The following is an 18,354-nucleotide window of genomic DNA, read 5'->3' as shown; positions in this document are numbered from 1 at the left end:
GGGAGGAGGTGGGTCCTTGGATAGGGAGGAGGTGGGTTCTGGGACAGGTAGGATTTGGGTTCTGGAACAGGGTGGAGGTGGGTTCTGGAACAGAAAGGAGGTAAGTTCTGGAACAGGGAGATGGTGGCTTCTGGAACAGGGAGGAGGTGGGTTCTGGGACAGGATGGAGATGGGTCCTGGTACAGGGAGGAGGTGGGTTCTGGGACAGGGTGGAGGTGGGTCCTGGGACAGGGTGGAGGTGGGTCCTTGGATAGGGAGGAGGTGGGCTCTGGGACAGGTAGGATTTGGGTTCTGGAACAGGGTGGAGGTGGCTTCTGGAACAGGGAGGAGGTGGGTTCTGGGACAGGGTGGAGGTGGGTTCTGGGACAGGATGGAGATGGGTCCTGGTACAGGGAGGAGGTGGGTTCTGGGACAGGGTGGAGGTGGGTCCTGGGACAGGGTGGAGGTGGGTCCTTGGATAGGGAGGAGGTGGGCTCTGGGACAGGTAGGATTTGGGTTCTGGAACAGGGTGGAGGTGGCTTCTGGAACAGGGAGGAGGTGGGTCCTGGGACAGGGTGGAGGTGGGTCCTGGTACAGGCAGGTGGTGGGTTCTGGAACAGGAAGTAGGTACGTTCTGGAACAGCGTGAAGGTGGCTTCTGGAACAGGGAGGAGGTGGGTTCTGAGACAGGCTGGAGGTGGGTTCTGGGACAGGGAGGAGGTGGGTTCTGGGTCAGGGACCAGGTGGGTTCTGGGATAAGGAGGAGAAATGAATTCTGGGACAGTCATGAGGTGGCTTCTGGGCCATGTTAGAGATAAATTCTGGGACACAGGAGAGGTGGGTCTGGGACAGAGACAGATGGATTGTGGGCGGGCCATCCCACTCTATGCTCCCAGAACCCACCCATGCAGTTTCCCTGGCGCCCCTAACACATCCCGTAGCCACTGTTAGCTTGTCTCCCCCAGGTCTTAGCTCAAACGTCACCTCCTCCAAGCAACCTCCTTGGGGCCTCCATTCGCAGCTCATCAGTCCCCTAGTCAGACAACCATCCTACCTGTGCTTCCCCTCTTAAACCCTACCCGGGGGTGAGGGTTCCCTCCCGCTAGACGGTGGCTCACTGAGAGCAGGACCCGCTAGACGGTGGCTCACTGAGGGCAGGACGGGCCTGAGCGCTCACCGCGCACGCTCAGCGCAGCAGGCAGGGAAGGGGACCCAGGCTGGCCCATCATTACTGTACTGAGCGAATGAGTTTTCCATGAGACTAAGAATCTGGTTTGACTTGCGGTTTCATTCCAAGTGCCTGAGGGCCTCAGAAGTCCATGTTGAGTCCATCAATAAAGGAAAGAAGGCGTTAGGGCGAGAGGAAGTGAGGTCGCGGGGAAGTGAAAGAGAATGAAAAGGAGGAAATGGAGACGAGGGCGACTCAGAGAGGAACAGAAAGACAGAGGGAGGGAGAACAGAGAAAGAGCGAAAAACGAAAGAGCGGAGGAAGCGACGCGAGCCTTTCTTAATGAATGACTGCACACTTGTCGCCGCCTGCGCGCACCCTCGGGCTGGGCGGGCGCTGCGTCTCGGGGCGCAGTGCCAGGACCCTCCGGAGCGGCGGCGGGCCGGGCCTCGGGTCGTCTCCCGCAGGGCGAGCGCAGGTGCCGGGTGCAGGGGGGTCCCCGGCCCCGCCCCGCTGGCCCCGCCCCTCTGGCGCCCCCTCCCCCGCCGGCCAGCGCGCGAGGCATTGTGGGAGTTGTGGTCTTCGCGGCCCCGCGGAGCGCAGCGCGGCGTCTGCACCGGCGGGGGCACCGGCGCGGCTTGGGCTCCGGCTGGTGCTCCGGCTCGGACTCCAGCGGCGTGGGCTGGGAAGCGGCCGGGCGGTGGCACCGGGCAGGGGGCGTCCGCAGGTCCGCGCCCTCGGGCGGCGGCGTCTCCTGGGTCCCGACAGCCGCCCGCGCGCCCGGGCGCAGGTAAGCTTCGTCTGCTGGGGCTGCTGGGGCGGGAGGGCGGCGCGGCCGGGCCGACCCCGGGACGGGGGTTGGAGGCGGGAGCCGGGCAGCTGCAGGCCCGCGGCCCTCCCTTCCCGGCGCCGCCGCCGCCGCCGCCCCCGCCGAGGATGCTCCGGGACCCGGGCGCCCGCATCCTGGCCCGGCCGAGGCCAGCGCTCGTACGTGCTGAGTGCAGCCGCCTCGGAGCCGAGCATCACCCTCCCTAGACCTCCTGCTTCTCCTCCTCCCTGCCCCATCGTGGTCCCTTCCTCCATTTGCCTCCTTCCCTGTGACCCCTCTTTCCTCACCTCCTGTCCCCCTCCCCCAGACCTCAGCATCACCCGCTTCCCATATTTCACGTGGTGACCCTCCTCCCCTGTCCCACGAATTATCAGGCGCCATAAACCTCCTTCCACAATCTTGAGCTGATCGCCCACTTTTCCTGGCAACACTCACCTTTCCATCGTCCCATCCCCCTCCTCTCCTGAACTCCTGGTGGTCACCATCTGTGTTAACCCATCTTCATCCCTCCCCTCTTTCCCACTATCCAGGGCAGGTGGGTGCTGAGAAGCTGTCCAAGAAAGGGAAGATCCCCAGGTCTGCACTGGGAAGGGCTGGCCCCAGGGCATATCTCTGGCCCCTGAGTGGAGAGGGTGACATGCATCACACACCTTGCCCAGGGCTGTGCTGCTCACTGGGGGGCTTCCAGGTTGACTTGGCCTCATCCTGAGGGTGAGCAGACACTCTTTGGCATTGGGTAGCCTCTGGGAATGGACATCTGAAGTAGGTTGACCAGGTCAGGTCTGAGACCGGCTCTCCCAGGTGTTCATGGTGTCAGAAGTTGTCTTGGATTGGACTTGCTCTCCAACTGGCCATGGATTTGAAGTCAATTCCCCAGAGCCAACTGAGCTGGAAGGTCTGGGGTTGCATATTATTAAAGTGCAGAGCTGCGGTGAGATGTCCCCATCCCTGATGAGGACAGAAATAACACAGATGACAGTGAACAAATGCGTGAAGGAAGCTGGAAGCTACTGTGGTCACTGGGCAAGGAGCTGTCAGGGGAGTCTCTCCCCTCCCCACTGGGGAGATGGGGAGTTGTCACTGGGTAGCTGTGAGGATCAAACGTTTGAAGCAGTGCTTAATAAACTGCCAGTCACTCTACACATGTAAGTGTTTCTTTTATTGTCACAGTTCAGCTTTGAGCCTGTAAATCCACCTCTGGGTGCAGGGGCCTATAGGCATATTTTGACTAAAAGTGACTGACAGTTATGCAAAGTCCTCACTTGAGCTCTCAGTGCTATTTATGATCTCGGGAGGAGGGTCTGAAGCTGGGGTTCAGAATCTTTTACATTCTTTTGCTTACAGCTCGGCCTTGGGGAGGGCTCATGGCTGGGTCTGTACAGAAGGAGGCTTTCCTGAGAAGAGAGTAAGGGCTGGGGTGTCCAGTGGAGAGGTTTCTCCGTCATCCACCGTTTTCTGTGTCTGCATTTTGCTTGACTTAAGTGATTAGCAGGGCTGATGGGAACTCACACTTTACAGTTGCTTGTTAAATTGTCACCATCTCACTCTTAGAACATTTAAGATAAAAATCTCTCCTCCTGACAAACCCGGTTGAAAAGTTCCAGTTAGGGGTTTAGCTCAGTGGTGGGGGAAATCCTTTTAGTGAAAGTGCTTGGCGTCACATAGATGATCGTTTCACACTGAATTTCAGGAACTCCGGGGTTCTGTTTGGGAGGTGGCTTGCAAACAAAACATCTTTCATCTGGATTTTCTTTCGTTTTCCTAAAGAGGTAACAGCTGCCAGTTTATGGTCTAACAAGGAGAGAAACAGGGGGCTGAAGGGATTTCTTAACCTCTAGTGAGTCATAGCCTTTTCCTTGTCTCCTCAATCTGAGAAGAAATTGAGAACGTGTGGGAAAGAAAAAACAACAACAATTTAGCTTCTAACCTCCCCACTCTTGTATTTTTCCTAGAAACATAAAAAATTTCCATGAATATTCAGCATGTGTGTTTTTGACTTACTAAACATTATAGTCAAGTGATTATTCAACCGAAACTGGGAAGAAGCAAGTAGGCAGTTAATGAGCACCTAAGGCTTCCCTTTCATTTTTAGCTTAGCAAGTCTGGGGACAAAAAATCCACTTGACACATGGGGCAACAAGAGGATTTATCTTTAACTGTTGAAATTCTGAGTCTTGCGATAACTTTCTCCCATGCCCCACCTTTGGAATGCCGGCTACTCGTTATGGGATGCCACCCATCCTAGCCGTCGCCTGCATATATTGGGTGCTCATTATGACTTGATCGTTGTCCATCCACCATCATTCATCTTCATCCAGTGAGATGAACAGGAACCCCATTTCGCGGATAAAGAAACTGAGGCGGCCGGGCATGGTGGCTCATGCCTGTAATCCCAGCACTTTGGGAGGCCAAGGTGGACGGATCACCTGAGGTCAGGATTTCAAGACCAGCCTGACCAACATGGAGAAACCCCATCTCTACTAAAAATACAAAATTAGCTAGGTGTGGTGGTGCATGCCTGTAATCCCAGCTACTCGGGAGGCTGAGGCAGGAGAATCGCTTGAACCTGGGAGGCAGAGGTTGCGGTGAGCCGAGATTGTGCCATTGCACTCCAGCCTGGGCAATAAAAGTGAAACTCCGTCAAAAAAAAAAAGAAAGAAAGAAAAACTGAGGCTTAGGAGAAGTGATCTGCCCAAGGTTGGGATGAATCCTCAGCTGGGCCCATCTCTAATTTGGCTCCTCTCTGTTACGACGCTGCAAGAATTTTCAGGCCAAATTTAGTCCCCTGGGAAAAGGGAGGGGACAACTTTTCCATTTTTTAAGCTGCCTTCCTATATTTCTGAGAGAGAAGTGAGAGCGTAGAGTACAAAAGGAATATTCTACGTTGTGCTCCTTGAGTATCAGACTTGTAGAAGCAGAGACCTGGCTGTTCTCATTGTATCAGAAGAAGCAGGATGAACAAAAGGTTTTGGAGAATGCTGGGAAACACGGCTGGGGTTTTAGAGACTTAGGCAGCATGACATTCAGCCCCTCTTAGGTTATTAGGACCATGAGGGTTCTGGGCCCTGACCCTAACCCCCAGCTGGGTAAGTAGCAAAGCATTTCTGGCTGTTTTGGAGATGCTGTCGGCTGTGGGAAACTGAGGCAGAGACCTGGAAGGGCTTTTATTTTCATTCTACCTCCCTCGTTTTCCTTTCATGACCCTGTGGGTGAGGCCAGTAGGTAGTCTCCAAGTGGGTAGACAAAAAACGCCCTTTGTCTGCCGCAGGCATGACCTCAGAGTGCCCACTTCCTCTTCCAACTTGGTATTAGCCCAACCTCTGTCAGAAGGGCAGCAGAATGAAATAAGGATGATGAAATGCTTGCAAAGAGAAAGCGAAATGGAGAATATGCAGTTTTTAAGTCCCTTTGCCATTTTTAAGATGCTTTTGAATCCAGGATTCTTTGGAATTAAAGGTACAGCAATTACAGGAGTATACGCATTGATTAAATACCTATGATGAAATAGTGCAGCCAAATGGATAGACATGGGCCTTGAAGTCAGATGGTGTTTGAGTCCCCGCCCTGGCTGTGTAACTCTTACGAGTTACGTTGCTTCTCTGGGCCTCAGTTTTCTCATCTGTAAAATGGGGATAATAGCACCCTCCTATGGAGAGCACAAAGCAGATGGGACCGCTGTAATTATAAGCAGTACTTGACGCAGATGAAATGCTACTGGCCTTTTGGGAAATGGGAGTGGCCGTAGAATGGGGAGGCAATACACACGATTGCAAAGTGTGACCCGCACTAACTGGGATCCTACAGAATGATCTAACACTTTACATTTCATTTGAGGACTTTTCCAGGTGTAAAATTTATGCTGATTTTTTTTTTTTTTCCATCCCAGGTTTGGTTTTCCTAAACAAAGACTTTCACAGGGACCGACAGCCCTTGATAATGTGACAAAAACCAGCCTCTTCCACCCCACTGCAGTGACTTTTGCCAGAAGTGGAGCAGTGGGCACGGCCGACCTTGTCATTCATCAATGCCGCCCCTGGCAGGATCTGAGGATTGGTGGCAGCCATGCCTCCCCCTGCCCCAGTCGCTCCTTCCCCCCCACTCTAACCTGCATGGTGTGGGCGCCCTTGGGAGCCCCGAGGACTGATTGTCTGACCTTGCTTCACATCCCCAGTAAGGACTGCCCCAAGATGTCGCTCGAGTGGCTGGTGGCCTGGAGCTGGTCGCTGGATGGCCTGAGGGACTGCATCGCCACCGGCATCCAGTCCGTGCGGGACTGCGACACCACTGCTGTCATCACTGTGGCCTGCCTCCTGGTCCTGTTCGTGTGGTACTGTTATCACGTGGGCAGGGAGCAGCCCCGGCCCTACGTCTCCGTCAACTCCCTCATGCAGGCCGCCGATGCCAACGGGCTGCAGAATGGCTATGTGTACTGCCAGTCCCCCGAGTGCATGCGCTGCACCCACAACGAGGGCCTCAACCAGAAGCTGTACCACAACCTGCAGGAGTACGCCAAGCGCTACTCCTGGTCCGGCATGGGCCGCATCCACAAAGGCATCCGCGAGCAGGGCCGGTACCTCAACAGCCGGCCCTCCATCCAGAAGCCCGAGGTCTTCTTCCTACCCGACCTGCCCACCACGCCCTATTTCTCCCGGGATGCACAGAAACATGACGTGGAAGTGCTGGAACGGAACTTCCAGACCATCCTGTGCGAGTTTGAGACCCTCTACAAAGCTTTCTCAAACTGCAGCCTCCCGCAAGGATGGAAAATGAACAGCACCCCCAGCGGGGAGTGGTTCACCTTTTACTTGGTCAATCAGGGGGTTTGTGTTCCCAGGAACTGTAGGAAGTGTCCACGGACGTACCGCTTGCTCGGAAGCCTTCGGACCTGTATTGGGAACAATGTTTTTGGGAACGCGTGCATCTCTGTGCTGAGCCCTGGGACTGTGATAACGGAGCACTATGGACCCACCAACATCCGCATCCGATGCCATTTAGGTATGTTGCAGGGACGGGGGTCTCCCGGCATGCACATTTGCAAGCTCTGCCTCTCTCACTCATGGCAATCAAAACATCGCGAAAGCTCAAATGGTCAGAATTGTGCCTTTTCGCATTGTTCATTTTGAGCAAAAACTGAATTGCATGTAAACAATTTTGACAGCAGAGATTGAGTCAAAAAGAAATCTTGTGATTGGTGCAAACCTAATTTCTGACAGCAGCTCTGTGCAAAGAACTTTCTGCAGTGACAGAAATGTTCTCCATCTTCATTGTCCAAAATGGTAGCCACTAGACACATGTGACTGAGTGCTTGAAATGTGGCTCCTGTAACTGAGGAACTAAATTTTAATTTAAATAGCAGTGACACATATGGCTAGTGGCTACCGTATGGGGACAATGTCGTTCTAGAGCCAAAGACTTGTTAAAATGATTACCGAGGTTCATAATGCTGTCCAGGAGGCTGTGAAAGATACTTAAGCCCCTTTGCAGTCATCAAGGATGAAATGGTCCTTAGTGCTAAGCTTCTTTTACTCTGATTCTGAGAAAATTGGTCGTGTGTGTACTGTGTGTGTGACTGTGGTTTTGCAAACAAAGTCTGGAGTTAGATGGCCTTTGCATCTTGGCCCCACCACGAGCTGTGCTATTTTAGGCAAGTCACTTCACCTCTCTGAGCCTCAATTTCATCATTTGGGAAGTGGAGGTAAAAAGATCTGAGGATGAAATCAGATAACGTGTATTGTAAAGTATGTATGTATGCACACAGAGCCTAAAATAGAGCAAGTATTCAATAAAAGTAGGCTTAAAACAACTTGGTCATGGAGATATTAGTTCCACAGAATGCCTTATTCCTGGTGAGTGGCAATAAAAAGCTGGTCTGTGGGATGGTGGCATCACTGGTTAGCATCCCAGACTAGAGTGTGCAGAGAGCCTCAGCAGCGTCCAGCTTTAGAAAGTTCGCAACGCTGCCTCAGCTTCAGAAGGGAGGAAGGAAGAGCAGCGGAGGAACCTGGTGCATGGGTTGGAGCAGGAGTTTCATAACCATATTCTGCAGAGGAGCCTCAGGGTTGCCTGGGAAGGAGCCGGAGCTGGAGGCCCCGAGCCCTCTTCACCCTTACCAGCTCTGCTTCTCCTGCTGTCTGTGTGGAGATTCTGAGTAAGATGTGGTTTGGATGGAGGATGTCACTGCGTTAAAAAAAAAAAAAAGAAGGAAAGAAAGCAAAGAAAGAAATATAACTAGATTTGAGCAATTGACATGGTAGGAATTTCAAGAGTAAAGGGTGGACTGGGTGGAGGCTCTGGGGGAGTGGGCCTGAATTCCCGGTCAGCGGTCAGCCATGAGACTTCGAGCAGGACACTGAGTCTCTCTCTGCCTCAGTTCTTCCTCTGTAAAATGGGGAGATGTTACTTACTTCACAGGATTGTTGAGAGGATTCAATGAGTGGCATCTTACATGGCCCCTTGGCAGGGTGCCTGGCACATGACAGCATTTGATGAATGGGAGCTAGTAGCTGTTATCAAGGACTGTGTTGGACCGTGTGAAAAATGATCCCTAAGACATGGCCCCTACCCCCAGGAAACAGTGGGAAAGGAACAGGCTCTGGAAGCAAACAGATCTGGACTCAGGTCCTGGCCTCGCCCCGTTTGCTGAGTGACCTTGGGCAGGACTCTGAACTTCCTTCAGCCTTCATTTTCTTCTAAAACAGAGATCACGATTCCCACTTGCGGGCTGTTTTGAGGAGTGGGAAGTAATATGCGTAAAACGTGTGGCAGGTAGAGGGCAGTGGACAGTAAACTAATCTAAGTGATGGGATGATAATCCAGGTGATGGTCACTAACAAAACTGCCGTGCGAGGGGTGTCCTGGGGAGGTGGGTCTGATGCTGGAGGATCCCCACACAGGAATCAGGTGCCACCAGGGTGGAGCGAGGGAGTGGAGTCGTCCCCTGGGGCTAAGGGAAGCCGGGTCTAGGCTTGCTGGGGAGGCCAGTAGTGTGGGCTGAGGTTGGACAGGTCAGGTGGGAGCAAACCTCAGAGGCCCTTGATGCCAGGCTTGAGAATGGAGGCCGTGGGCAATGGGGAGTGATGCTCTTCTTTTGAAAGGTTTGCCTTTATGTACTGTTTTAAAACTTCAGAATGACATCAGGGAAGGGCATTTGGGGACTGATGTGGTAGAATTTCAAACAGGTGTGAGTAGGAAGCGATGGTAGCAAGGAAAATCTGGGGTCTGCTTCCTGTAGATTAATGCTTGTTGTTTATCTGTACAGTATGCATGCATGAGAGTGTGTGTGTGTGTGTGTGTGTGTGTGTGTGTAAAACATGATGCCCACACTGGCTCACACTGTGGCCTGTGGCTGGTCATTTCCTTCTCAGCCCAGCTAGGTACTTGCCAGAAAAAGTAGGCCCTCCATGTTCCCGTAGATGGCAGGAAACCTTCTTAGAAGACGTCCCACTGTGGTGTGGCTTGTTCTCCATGGCCAAGGCAAGCTCCCTGGTTGGGTTTTCTCAGCGTTTCCTTCTTTACACTGTCTTGCCCACATTAATATCCACCCAGGAGGGAAACAAAGGTGTGTCGGATTTACATGACCGTGTGTGTTGACAGAGAGGGAGTCCAGAGAATGAGGTCAGAAGCAGGATAAGCCTGGTGCGTACCTGGTGGCCACACCTCTGCTGGTTACCTGGCTGAAGGTGGAGGCACCTGCGGTTCCAGAACTGTGCTCTTGAAACGCCAGTGCTTTCTCCTCTTCTGCCTTCTGCCTGAGCTGTGACTGATGGAATTGTCCCTGCGAAACACTGAAGCCCCAGCCACTGCTCCTCACTAACACAGCCCATTTGTTCGAGACATATTTGCTGAGCTCTGCTGTGAGCTACTTCTAGAGGTGGCATCACCCGGTCCTGACTTCATATGGGACCACAGGACAGCTTCAGGCCCACCCCCCACTCAGCATCATACACAATGCTGGGCTATTCCAACTGCACTGCCACCAACTTCCAGAAAACCGCCTCTGAAACTCCTCTGAAACTCACCAGGCAGATGTTACCAGGGAGGCAGACACTTCATGAAAATGCATGAGTATGTTCAGCAAATTCTAGCTAAAGAAGCACAATTAGACTCTTGTGTTTCTTTTCTGCATGTCATCAGATTTCTAGGTGGTCTAGCTGGCTGGTAACAGTAGATCAACTCCTGTTCCCCTTGCCCACCCTGAGTGCCCGGTTGCCGGCCGCCTGAAGAGTGGGGGCCGCCGGTGGACAGAGCCCTTTCTCTAACCTTCCTGCCTCCTGCAGGGCTCGCTAGGGACAGAGCAGCAAACACGGAGCATAGAAGAGCATATGGTACTATCTGAGGCCATGTGTGGGGCCTGTCACTGTCCCCAAGAGCCACTGGAATGATCTGTTTAGGGAAGAATTGAGCTCTTCTGCCAACTAAGCTGGTTTGTGGGCAACAGGCAGGAATGGGGGCAGGAGCAGAATGAAGGGGAGGCGGAGAACAAGAAGCAGGGGGGTGTGGAGCCAGCAGGCCAGGCCATTTTTCTATTGCACCATGGCGTGTGGTGATGAATCATTTCGTGGCCCAGAGAAAGGGGAGCTTCCTTCTGAAACCCCGGGGTGGCTGTCCCTGCAGAGAATTGCCCATTCCTAAAGGCCTTCGCCACCTGAACCAGTCAGTAGGGGCACACACAAAAGGAAAACATAGCCTGTGAGGCCCTCCATCTGGGCGTCTTTACAGCCCTAACTCCTCCAGCTGCTGTTAACCGTAGCGGGAAATCATGGCTTCTGTCAGGATGAGCAGTCTCAGCTGATTTAATGAAAGGTGCATTGAGAGTTGAAACATATTAGGGTCCTCTTAGAGGGACAGAACTAATAGGATATATACACACACATACACATACACATAATATATATAATATATACACATATCACATATATACAGATATACACATATATATGTATATGTATATATGTATATATTATGTGTGTGTATATACGTATCCTATTAGTTCTGTCCCTTTAAGAGGACCCTAATATGTTTCAACTCTCAATAGTGTATATATGTGTGTGTATATATGTATATTATATATGTGTATATATGGGATATATATAAATATATATATTATGTATATTATATATATATGTAAAGGGGAGTTTATTAAGTATTAACTCACACGATCACAAGGTTCCACAATAGGCTGTTTGCAAGCTGAGGAGCAAGGAGAGCCAGTCCGAGTCCCAAAACTGAAGAACTTGCAGTCTGATGTTTGAGGACAGGAAGCTTCGAGCACTGGAGAAAGATATAGGCTGGGAGGCTAGGCCAGTCTCACTTTTTTATGTTTTTCTGCCTGCTTTATATTTGCTGGAAGCTGATTAGATGGTGCCTACCAGATTAAGGGTGGATCTGCCTTCCCCAGCCCACTGACTCAGATGTTAATCTCTTTTGGCAACACCCACATAGACGCACCCAGGATTAATACTTTGTATCCTTCAATCCGATCAAGTTGCCACTCAGTATTAACCATCACACATATTAACTACAAGAAAATCAGTCCAGGCACAGTGGCTAAAGCCTGTAATCCCAGCACTTTGGGAGGCCGAGTCAGGTGGATCTCTTGAGGCCAGAAGTTCGAGACCAGCCCGGCCAGTATGGTGAAACCCCATCTCTACTAAAAATACAAAAATTAGCGGAGCACGGTAGTGCACACTTGTAATCCCAGCTACTCGGGAAGCTGAGGCAGGAGAATCGCTTGAACCTGAGGGGCAGAGGCTGCAGTGAGCTGAGATCGTGCCACTGCACTCCAGCCTGGGTGACAGAGCGAGACTCCATCTCAAAAAAGAGTAATAATAAAGAAAAATCCACAATCACTTTAATTCTTCTGTTAATAGTATAACAACTAGCATTTATATCATCATGTCCAGTTTTATAACAGCCTGTTCTTTGGAGCCAGGCTGACTCAGCAACACTAAATGGTAACTTTTTAGCAGGTCATTTAACTTCTCAGTTACCCCATCTGGAAAGTGGGTGAAGCGATGCCTGTAAAGTGTGTATTTAGCACAAAGCTGAGTAGGAAGACACAGTAGGTCTTCAGTTATTGGTAACAAGGATAAAATCTCATAGCAGCCCTGGAAGGTTCAGTATGCTAATGTCCCCTTTTTACAGATGAAGAGGGTATGGCTCAGAGAGGCTGAGTGACTTACCCAAAGTCACACAGCACATAAGGGTCGCAACCATTCATCTGTCCCCAAGTCCTCTGTCCTTCTCTCTCCGCCATGTGGCCTCTTTATTTGAATTATTACTCTGAACGTACTTCCTGGAACCATTATTTCTGGTTCAAAGAATACATTAAAATACTCTGGCTGCTGGAAGGAAAGCTATTTCATTTTTGTGCTAAAGGACATTCAGTCAGGGGAATGCCAACTTGCCCAGGGTCATTGTGGTCACAGTGAGTCACTGAAGACAGACGAGACCACCACCCATCCCAGCTCCTCTTCCAGGACTCTGCTTCCCCCTGGGTAGGCCTTCCTCAGAGCTGTCGGGCTGACCGGACCCATTCTGAAATCACCAGACAGCCATGATGGCCCCTTCTTTTCTGGACATCAAGGTAGCGATGGGGGCCAAGTGCTTCTGCAGACCCTTGTGTTGGAAAGTGTGACTGAGGGTCACACATGGCAGTGTTCCAACCAGACCCCACTGGCCTTGGAAGCATACAGCTTCTTTTTAATTTTTTTTTTATTTTTGAGACAGAGTCTCACTCTGTTGCCCAGGCTGGAGTGCAGTGGTGCGATTCGCCCAGGCTGAGGGCGGTGGCGCAATCTCAGCTCACTGCAACCTTTGCCTCCTGGGTTCAAGCAATTCTCATGCCTCAGTCTCCCAAGTAGCTGGGATTACAGGCGTCTGCCACCACACCCGGCTCATTTTGGATTATTAGTAGAGAGACGGTTTCACCATGTTTGAGACCAGACTGGTCTCGAACTCCTGGCCTCAGGTGATCTGCCTGCCCCTCAGTCTCCCAAAGTGCTGGGATTACAGGTGTGAGCCACCATGCCTGGCCGAACATACGGCTTCTTACAAATGTTCCAGTCTGTTTCCTCTTGAACCTCAGCCATTACCTTAGAAGTGTCCTCCAGTTTCCCAGAATGAGGGCAGACAAAGAGCACGCCATCCTCCAGCCTCAAAATGGATTAAAAGGCTAGAACCCAAAGAGGAGAACACTGAGCCTTTGATTCTTTAATCGTAACTGAGATAGTCCTAGAGGTGAGACTACAGTAAACACAGTTACTGGGTAAGGCAGGGTTCTAAATGCAACCTCCCTCGATTTCTGGGGGTCCCCTGGTTGGGCTTCAAAGTGTAGTACAAATGTCAGTCTGTGACTTTCATCAAAGGAAGCCATGACCCAGAATAGATGAAGCCAACGAAGGAATGAATTTTTGCCAAGAGCGCAGTGAGGATCTAGATGGTGGCTTATAAACAACAGAAATGTAGAACTCACAGTTCTGAGGCTGGAAGCCCAAGATTAAGGTGCCAGCAGATTTGGTGTCTGGTGAGGGCCTGCTTCTGGTTCAGAAATGACACCTTCTCACCGTGACCTCACCTGGTGCAAGGAGATGGCCAGGAGCAGTGGCTCTTGCCTGTAATCCCAACACTTTGGTGGGAGGATAGCTTGAGGCCAGGTGTTCAAGACCAGCCTGGACAACATAACAAAACCCCATCTTTACAAAAAAAAATTTTAAATTAATTGGGCATGATGGTGCACACCTATAGTCTCAGCTACTCGAAAGGGTGAGGCTGGAGGATCTCTAGAGCCTAGGAGGTGGAGGCTGCAGTGAACTATGGTGGAACCATTGCATTTTAGCCTGGGCAACAGAACAAGACCTTGTATCTAAAAAAAAAAAAAAAAAAGATGTCAGGCCGGGTGCTGTGGCTCATGCCTGTAATTCCAGCACTTTGAGAGACCGAGGCAGGTGAATCACTTGAAGTCAGGAGTTCGAGGCCAGCCTGGCCAACATGGTGAAACCCCATTTCTATTTAAAATACAAAAACTTGGCAGGGCGCAGTGGCTCATGCCTGTAATCCCAGCACTTTGGGAGGCCGAGGTGGGTGGATCACAAGGTCAGGAGTTCAAGACCAGCCTGACCAAGATGGTGAAACCCCGACTCTACTAAAACTACAAAAATTAGCCTGGCACAGTGGCAGGTGCCTGTAATCCCAGCTACTTGGGAGGCTGAGGCAGGAGAATCGCTTGAACCCGGGCGGCAGAGGTTCCAGTGAGCCAGGATCACACCACTGCACTCCAGACAGTTTGAGATTCTGTCTCAAACAAAACAAAACAAACAAAAAAAATTAGCCGGGTGAGGTGGCGGGTGCCTGTAAGCTAATCCAGTGCCTCCCAGCTACTCCGGAGGCTGAGGCAGGAGAATCGCTTGAACCCGGGAGACGGAGGTTGCAGTGAGCCGAGATCACACCACTGCACTCCAGCCTGGGCAACAGAGACTCCATCTCAAAAAAAAAAAAAAAAAAGATGTGAAAGGAGGTAAAGAAGCTCCCTGGGGCCTGTTTTATAAGGGTGCTACTCCCATTTATTACGCCCCCGCCTTCGTGATCTGATCACTTTCCAAAGGCCCCACCTCCTAACACCATCACCTCGGGGGTCAGGTTTCAACATAGGAATTTTGTGGGACACAAGCCTTCAGACCATAGCACGGGCTCCAGAGGGGCTGAGGCAGGTCAGGTGCTTTAGAAGTCAAAAACTCTCACTAAGGCAAATCACCCCCTGCCTCCTGGCCTTCCCTGAATCTTGCCTGCCTTCACTTTCCTTTCTCTGGTTTTCCTACAAGGTCTGAAAACTCCAAATGGCTGTGAGCTGGTGGTGGGGGGAGAGCCCCAGTGCTGGGCAGAAGGGCGCTGCCTTCTGTTTGATGACTCTTTCCTGCATGCTGCGTTCCACGAAGGTGAGTGGCTGCCTTTCCCGCTTCCTTATTATTTTGTTTTTCAATGAATAGACTTTATTTTTTAGAGAAGTTTTATGTTTCCAGAAAAATCAGGCAGAAAGTACCAAGGAGGCCCCTTCGTATCACCCCGTAACACATACACACACACAGTATTGACGCGTTGTTATTACCTAAAGTTCATCGTTGACATTAAGGTTCACTCTTGGTGTTGTCCATTCATTCTGTGGGTTTTGACAAATGGATGATGACACGGACCTGCCCTGACAGTATCATACACAAGAGTTTCATTGCCCTAAAAATTCCCACATAAAGATCCCTCCAGCTCCCCATTTCCTTTTGTCCACCTTGCTCAGAAGCCCACGAAGCCAGGTTTATGTTCTCAGTGAGAGAGGAGGTGATCCGATCCGAGCCGAGGGACAGGATGGGTCCCTGCCCCAAAGCTGAGCACGTAGGGTCCAGCCCTGCCTGGACCCTGGGTCCTGGCTCCAGGGTGGTTTGAACCTCTCCTCTCACCCCTCCTTCCCCCCAGGTTCAGCAGAGGATGGCCCTCGGGTGGTTTTCATGGTGGATTTGTGGCATCCAAACGTCGCAGCGGCCGAACGGCAGGCCCTTGATTTCATCTTTGCTCCAGGACGATGAGAGCATTACCCGTGCTGGAGTCGGCAAGAGGGGCCGAGGTGGGGTCTGGGCAGACTGTGGTCCGGTCCAGTCCCTACCGGTGTGATGATTCCATGCTCAGAAACCTGCCTCAGCGGAGAGCTCTTCTTTGGGATTTTATATCATGTCGGGTCCCTCTTTCCTTTGGTTATTGTAAATGGAAACTTTTCAGCTTGTATTTCCTTAGATTTTTTTTTTCCTTCCAATCATTTGCTTCAGAGATTCCTTTTCTGGCCTAACAGCGCATTCCTTTGATTCTGTGACCAGAGACTTAGAGCCCTTGTAAGTCTGTCTTCTGTTCCTACTTGTTTTTTTTCAGTGCTCCGAAATAAGAGTAACTAAATGGTTATTTGTCTGAATGTAATAATGTAAAACTTCTTGTGGTCATCTTAAAAAAAACAAAAAGACAAAAAAACTAAACTAAAAACTGCAAACCAGAGAGCTGGAGAACTTGGCCTCTGATGCTGGCACACAGGGGGCCCTTCAGCCGCCCGAGGGCAGAGGGACAGTCTGCAGCTCCCGCACCTGACTGGCTTCATAGCTGGGTGGAGAGGCTGCCAGACACGGTCAGGATGGCGCACAGCGTCCAGCCCAGGGATACTGTCACCATCGCTCACCTCACCCTAAACCTTGTCAGGTCCCTGATGGCAAAAGCATTGGGCCGGCAGGACTGGAGGCTACTCTTTAAACACGGCTTTCCTGCAAAGCTGAAGCTGGTGTCCCCCAGTGCCAAGCTTCGGCTCACACAGATCAGCCACGGAACGTGTGATCCACTTACCTCACTGCCTACAGAAGCCCTACTGCCAAACTGGGCCTGGAAAATTCCCAGTTTTAGCTGTTTTGAGTCCACGATGATGAACGTTAAGGCCACCAGGTTGGCTGATAGGAGCTGTAGGGGGATAAGACCTCACTCACCCAGTGACATTCGGGGAAAGCCTTTCTCTGGCAAAACTGGAATAATAGATCTGACCAAAGTTTCTGTTTTGCTTTGGAGTTCTGTTGCCTATGGTTTTTTTTTGTTTTGTTTTTTGTTTTTTTGTCTGTACATAAATGTTCAAACACTAGACTCAGAAATAGTGGAAGAGTTGGCCCTGTGTCTTTGTCACAGCACAAAGGTGTGCACTGCATGATGATGGCCCAAGCCAGTGTGTGCTAGTGAGGAGACAGAGAAGACCTACACGCCCAGAGGACCCGTGGCCATCGTGCTGGTTTTCTGGTCTCCTGTGAAGAACATGTGGATCTCTTCCTGAAGGAAAAGGTCCCAGGAGACCAGTTTGAAGCACTCAGTCTAGAAATAGCCTGTGTTAGCTGATGTGTGAAAGCATAGCCAGCCAGCCACACTAGAGATGCCTTTTCTGAATAATATATTATGGGCAGTGTCAGATTTATAAAGCCGAGGAGTGATTTGGAATATACAGCTGGTCGCAGGTGCAGGTCCAGTGTTTAGACCCAAATGGAAAACAACAGCTTCTAAGAGGTACAACCATCCAAAGAAAACACAATTGAAATGCACCAGGCAGGTACTAGGAAGTGTGCAAAGAGCACATGTCTACATTTGAGTAAAATGTCTACACAGATATTTGTCAGGGACGAGAATGCAGGAAAAGGCAGACATTTCAAACACACCTGAAGTTTTTTTACTCATTAAGTATCTTGTTAAAGAATCACTGAGGTGCATGATTTATACACATCCTGACTACTCTGCTCTGCGTTTACAAAACCAACAGCCCACGCAGGTACCTAGCTACCTGCATTCATGTGACGTGGTTGAGGAACAGAAGATAAATAAAGGATCTTGCTGAAAACCAGAGTGAAGTGATGAGGTCATCTGTTGTAAAGAAAGACAGGCCAGGCTCGGTGGCTCACGCCTGTAATCCTAGCACTTTGGGAAGCTGAGCGGGGAGGATCGCTTGAGCCGAGGAGTTTGAGACCAGCCTGAGTAACATAGTGAGGCATTGTCTCTACCAAACAAAGAAGCTAGCTGAGTGTGGTGGTGCACACCTGTAGTCCAAGCTACTTGAGAGGCTGAGGTGGGAGGATCACTTGAACCTGGGAGGCGGGGGCTGCAGTGAGCCTAGATCGCGCCAGTGCACTCCAGCCAACATGACAGAACAAGACACTGTCCAAAAAAAAAAAAAAAAAGCAAAACAAAAAACAAAGACTTGCCAGGCAGAAGAGGGCAAGTGACTTTGAGGCTTTTGTGTTTTGAGTCATGTCACAGAGACAGGTGGGTCAATAGAACTGATTGTGGATAGTGAATGAAGCAAAATGTCCCAAAGTAATGGGACTAGCGGGGTGGGGACAACAAGAGCACATCTAGGGTACGTTAATGAGCAATAGATGTCAAACTGGGCAAAGAACGAGGACTCTGGCTTCCGAGAAGCTGAGGATCTAGGACTCCGTGCCAGGAGTTTGTACCCTCGGGATCTTGAGCAAGTCCCTCAGCCTCTCGCAGCCTCAGTTTCTCCTCTGTGGCTATGTGCAGTACCTGGCATATAAAGGGCACCCAACAACACTGTTTCCCTTTCAGCCACAGCGGAGTAGAGAAACAGGTGAAGAGGAAGGTTGCCAGGCGGAAGAGATGGGAAAATACATCGGGACAGCAGTGGGTGTGGCCAGAGAAGCCAGTGGCTACTTTCAATTGCCTGTGTCTAATCACAGGGGAAGAAACATGGCCCTCAGTAGCTACGTTTTTCATGTTTTTCCCTTTAGAAGAGAGGGAGACAGGGGGTCTCCCAGCCAGGAGCCCTAGAAGCAGCCAGGCTGTCGCGTGTTTTCGCCTGCAAGCGG

At 50.9% G+C, this 18,354-nt stretch overlaps 1 protein-coding gene across 1 annotated transcript; it reads left to right on the top strand.

Moving 5' to 3' along the window:
- Positions 1 to 1,717: 1,717 nt before the first annotated feature.
- On the top strand, positions 1,718 to 17,372 carry ASPHD2 (aspartate beta-hydroxylase domain containing 2). The gene is made up of 4 exons (XM_015149964.3): positions 1,718 to 1,936; positions 5,862 to 6,970; positions 14,794 to 14,907; positions 15,437 to 17,372. The coding sequence occupies exons 2-4, from the start codon at positions 6,085 to 6,087 to the stop codon at positions 15,544 to 15,546; spliced, it is 1,110 nt and encodes a 369-aa protein (XP_015005450.1). The 5' UTR covers positions 1,718 to 1,936; positions 5,862 to 6,084; the 3' UTR covers positions 15,547 to 17,372.
- The last annotated feature ends 982 nt before the right edge of the window (positions 17,373 to 18,354 follow it).

Source organism: Macaca mulatta, chromosome 10 (assembly GCF_049350105.2).
Source record: "Macaca mulatta isolate MMU2019108-1 chromosome 10, T2T-MMU8v2.0, whole genome shotgun sequence".
Lineage (NCBI taxonomy): Eukaryota > Metazoa > Chordata > Mammalia > Primates > Cercopithecidae > Macaca > Macaca mulatta.
This window is presented reverse-complemented; position numbering and strand designations above follow the sequence as displayed.

Bases quoted from the DNA above. Each gene is read 5' to 3' on its own strand.
- ASPHD2 (XM_015149964.3), top strand. From the start codon at position 6,085: ATGGTGTGGGCGCCCTTGGGAGCCCCGAGGACTGATTGTCTGACCTTG. The intron at 6,971-14,793 runs GTATGTTGCAGG...TTTTCCTACAAG, and splicing joins CCGCATCCGATGCCATTTAG to GTCTGAAAACTCCAAATGGC. The intron at 14,908-15,436 runs GTGAGTGGCTGC...CCTTCCCCCCAG, and splicing joins GCATGCTGCGTTCCACGAAG to GTTCAGCAGAGGATGGCCCT.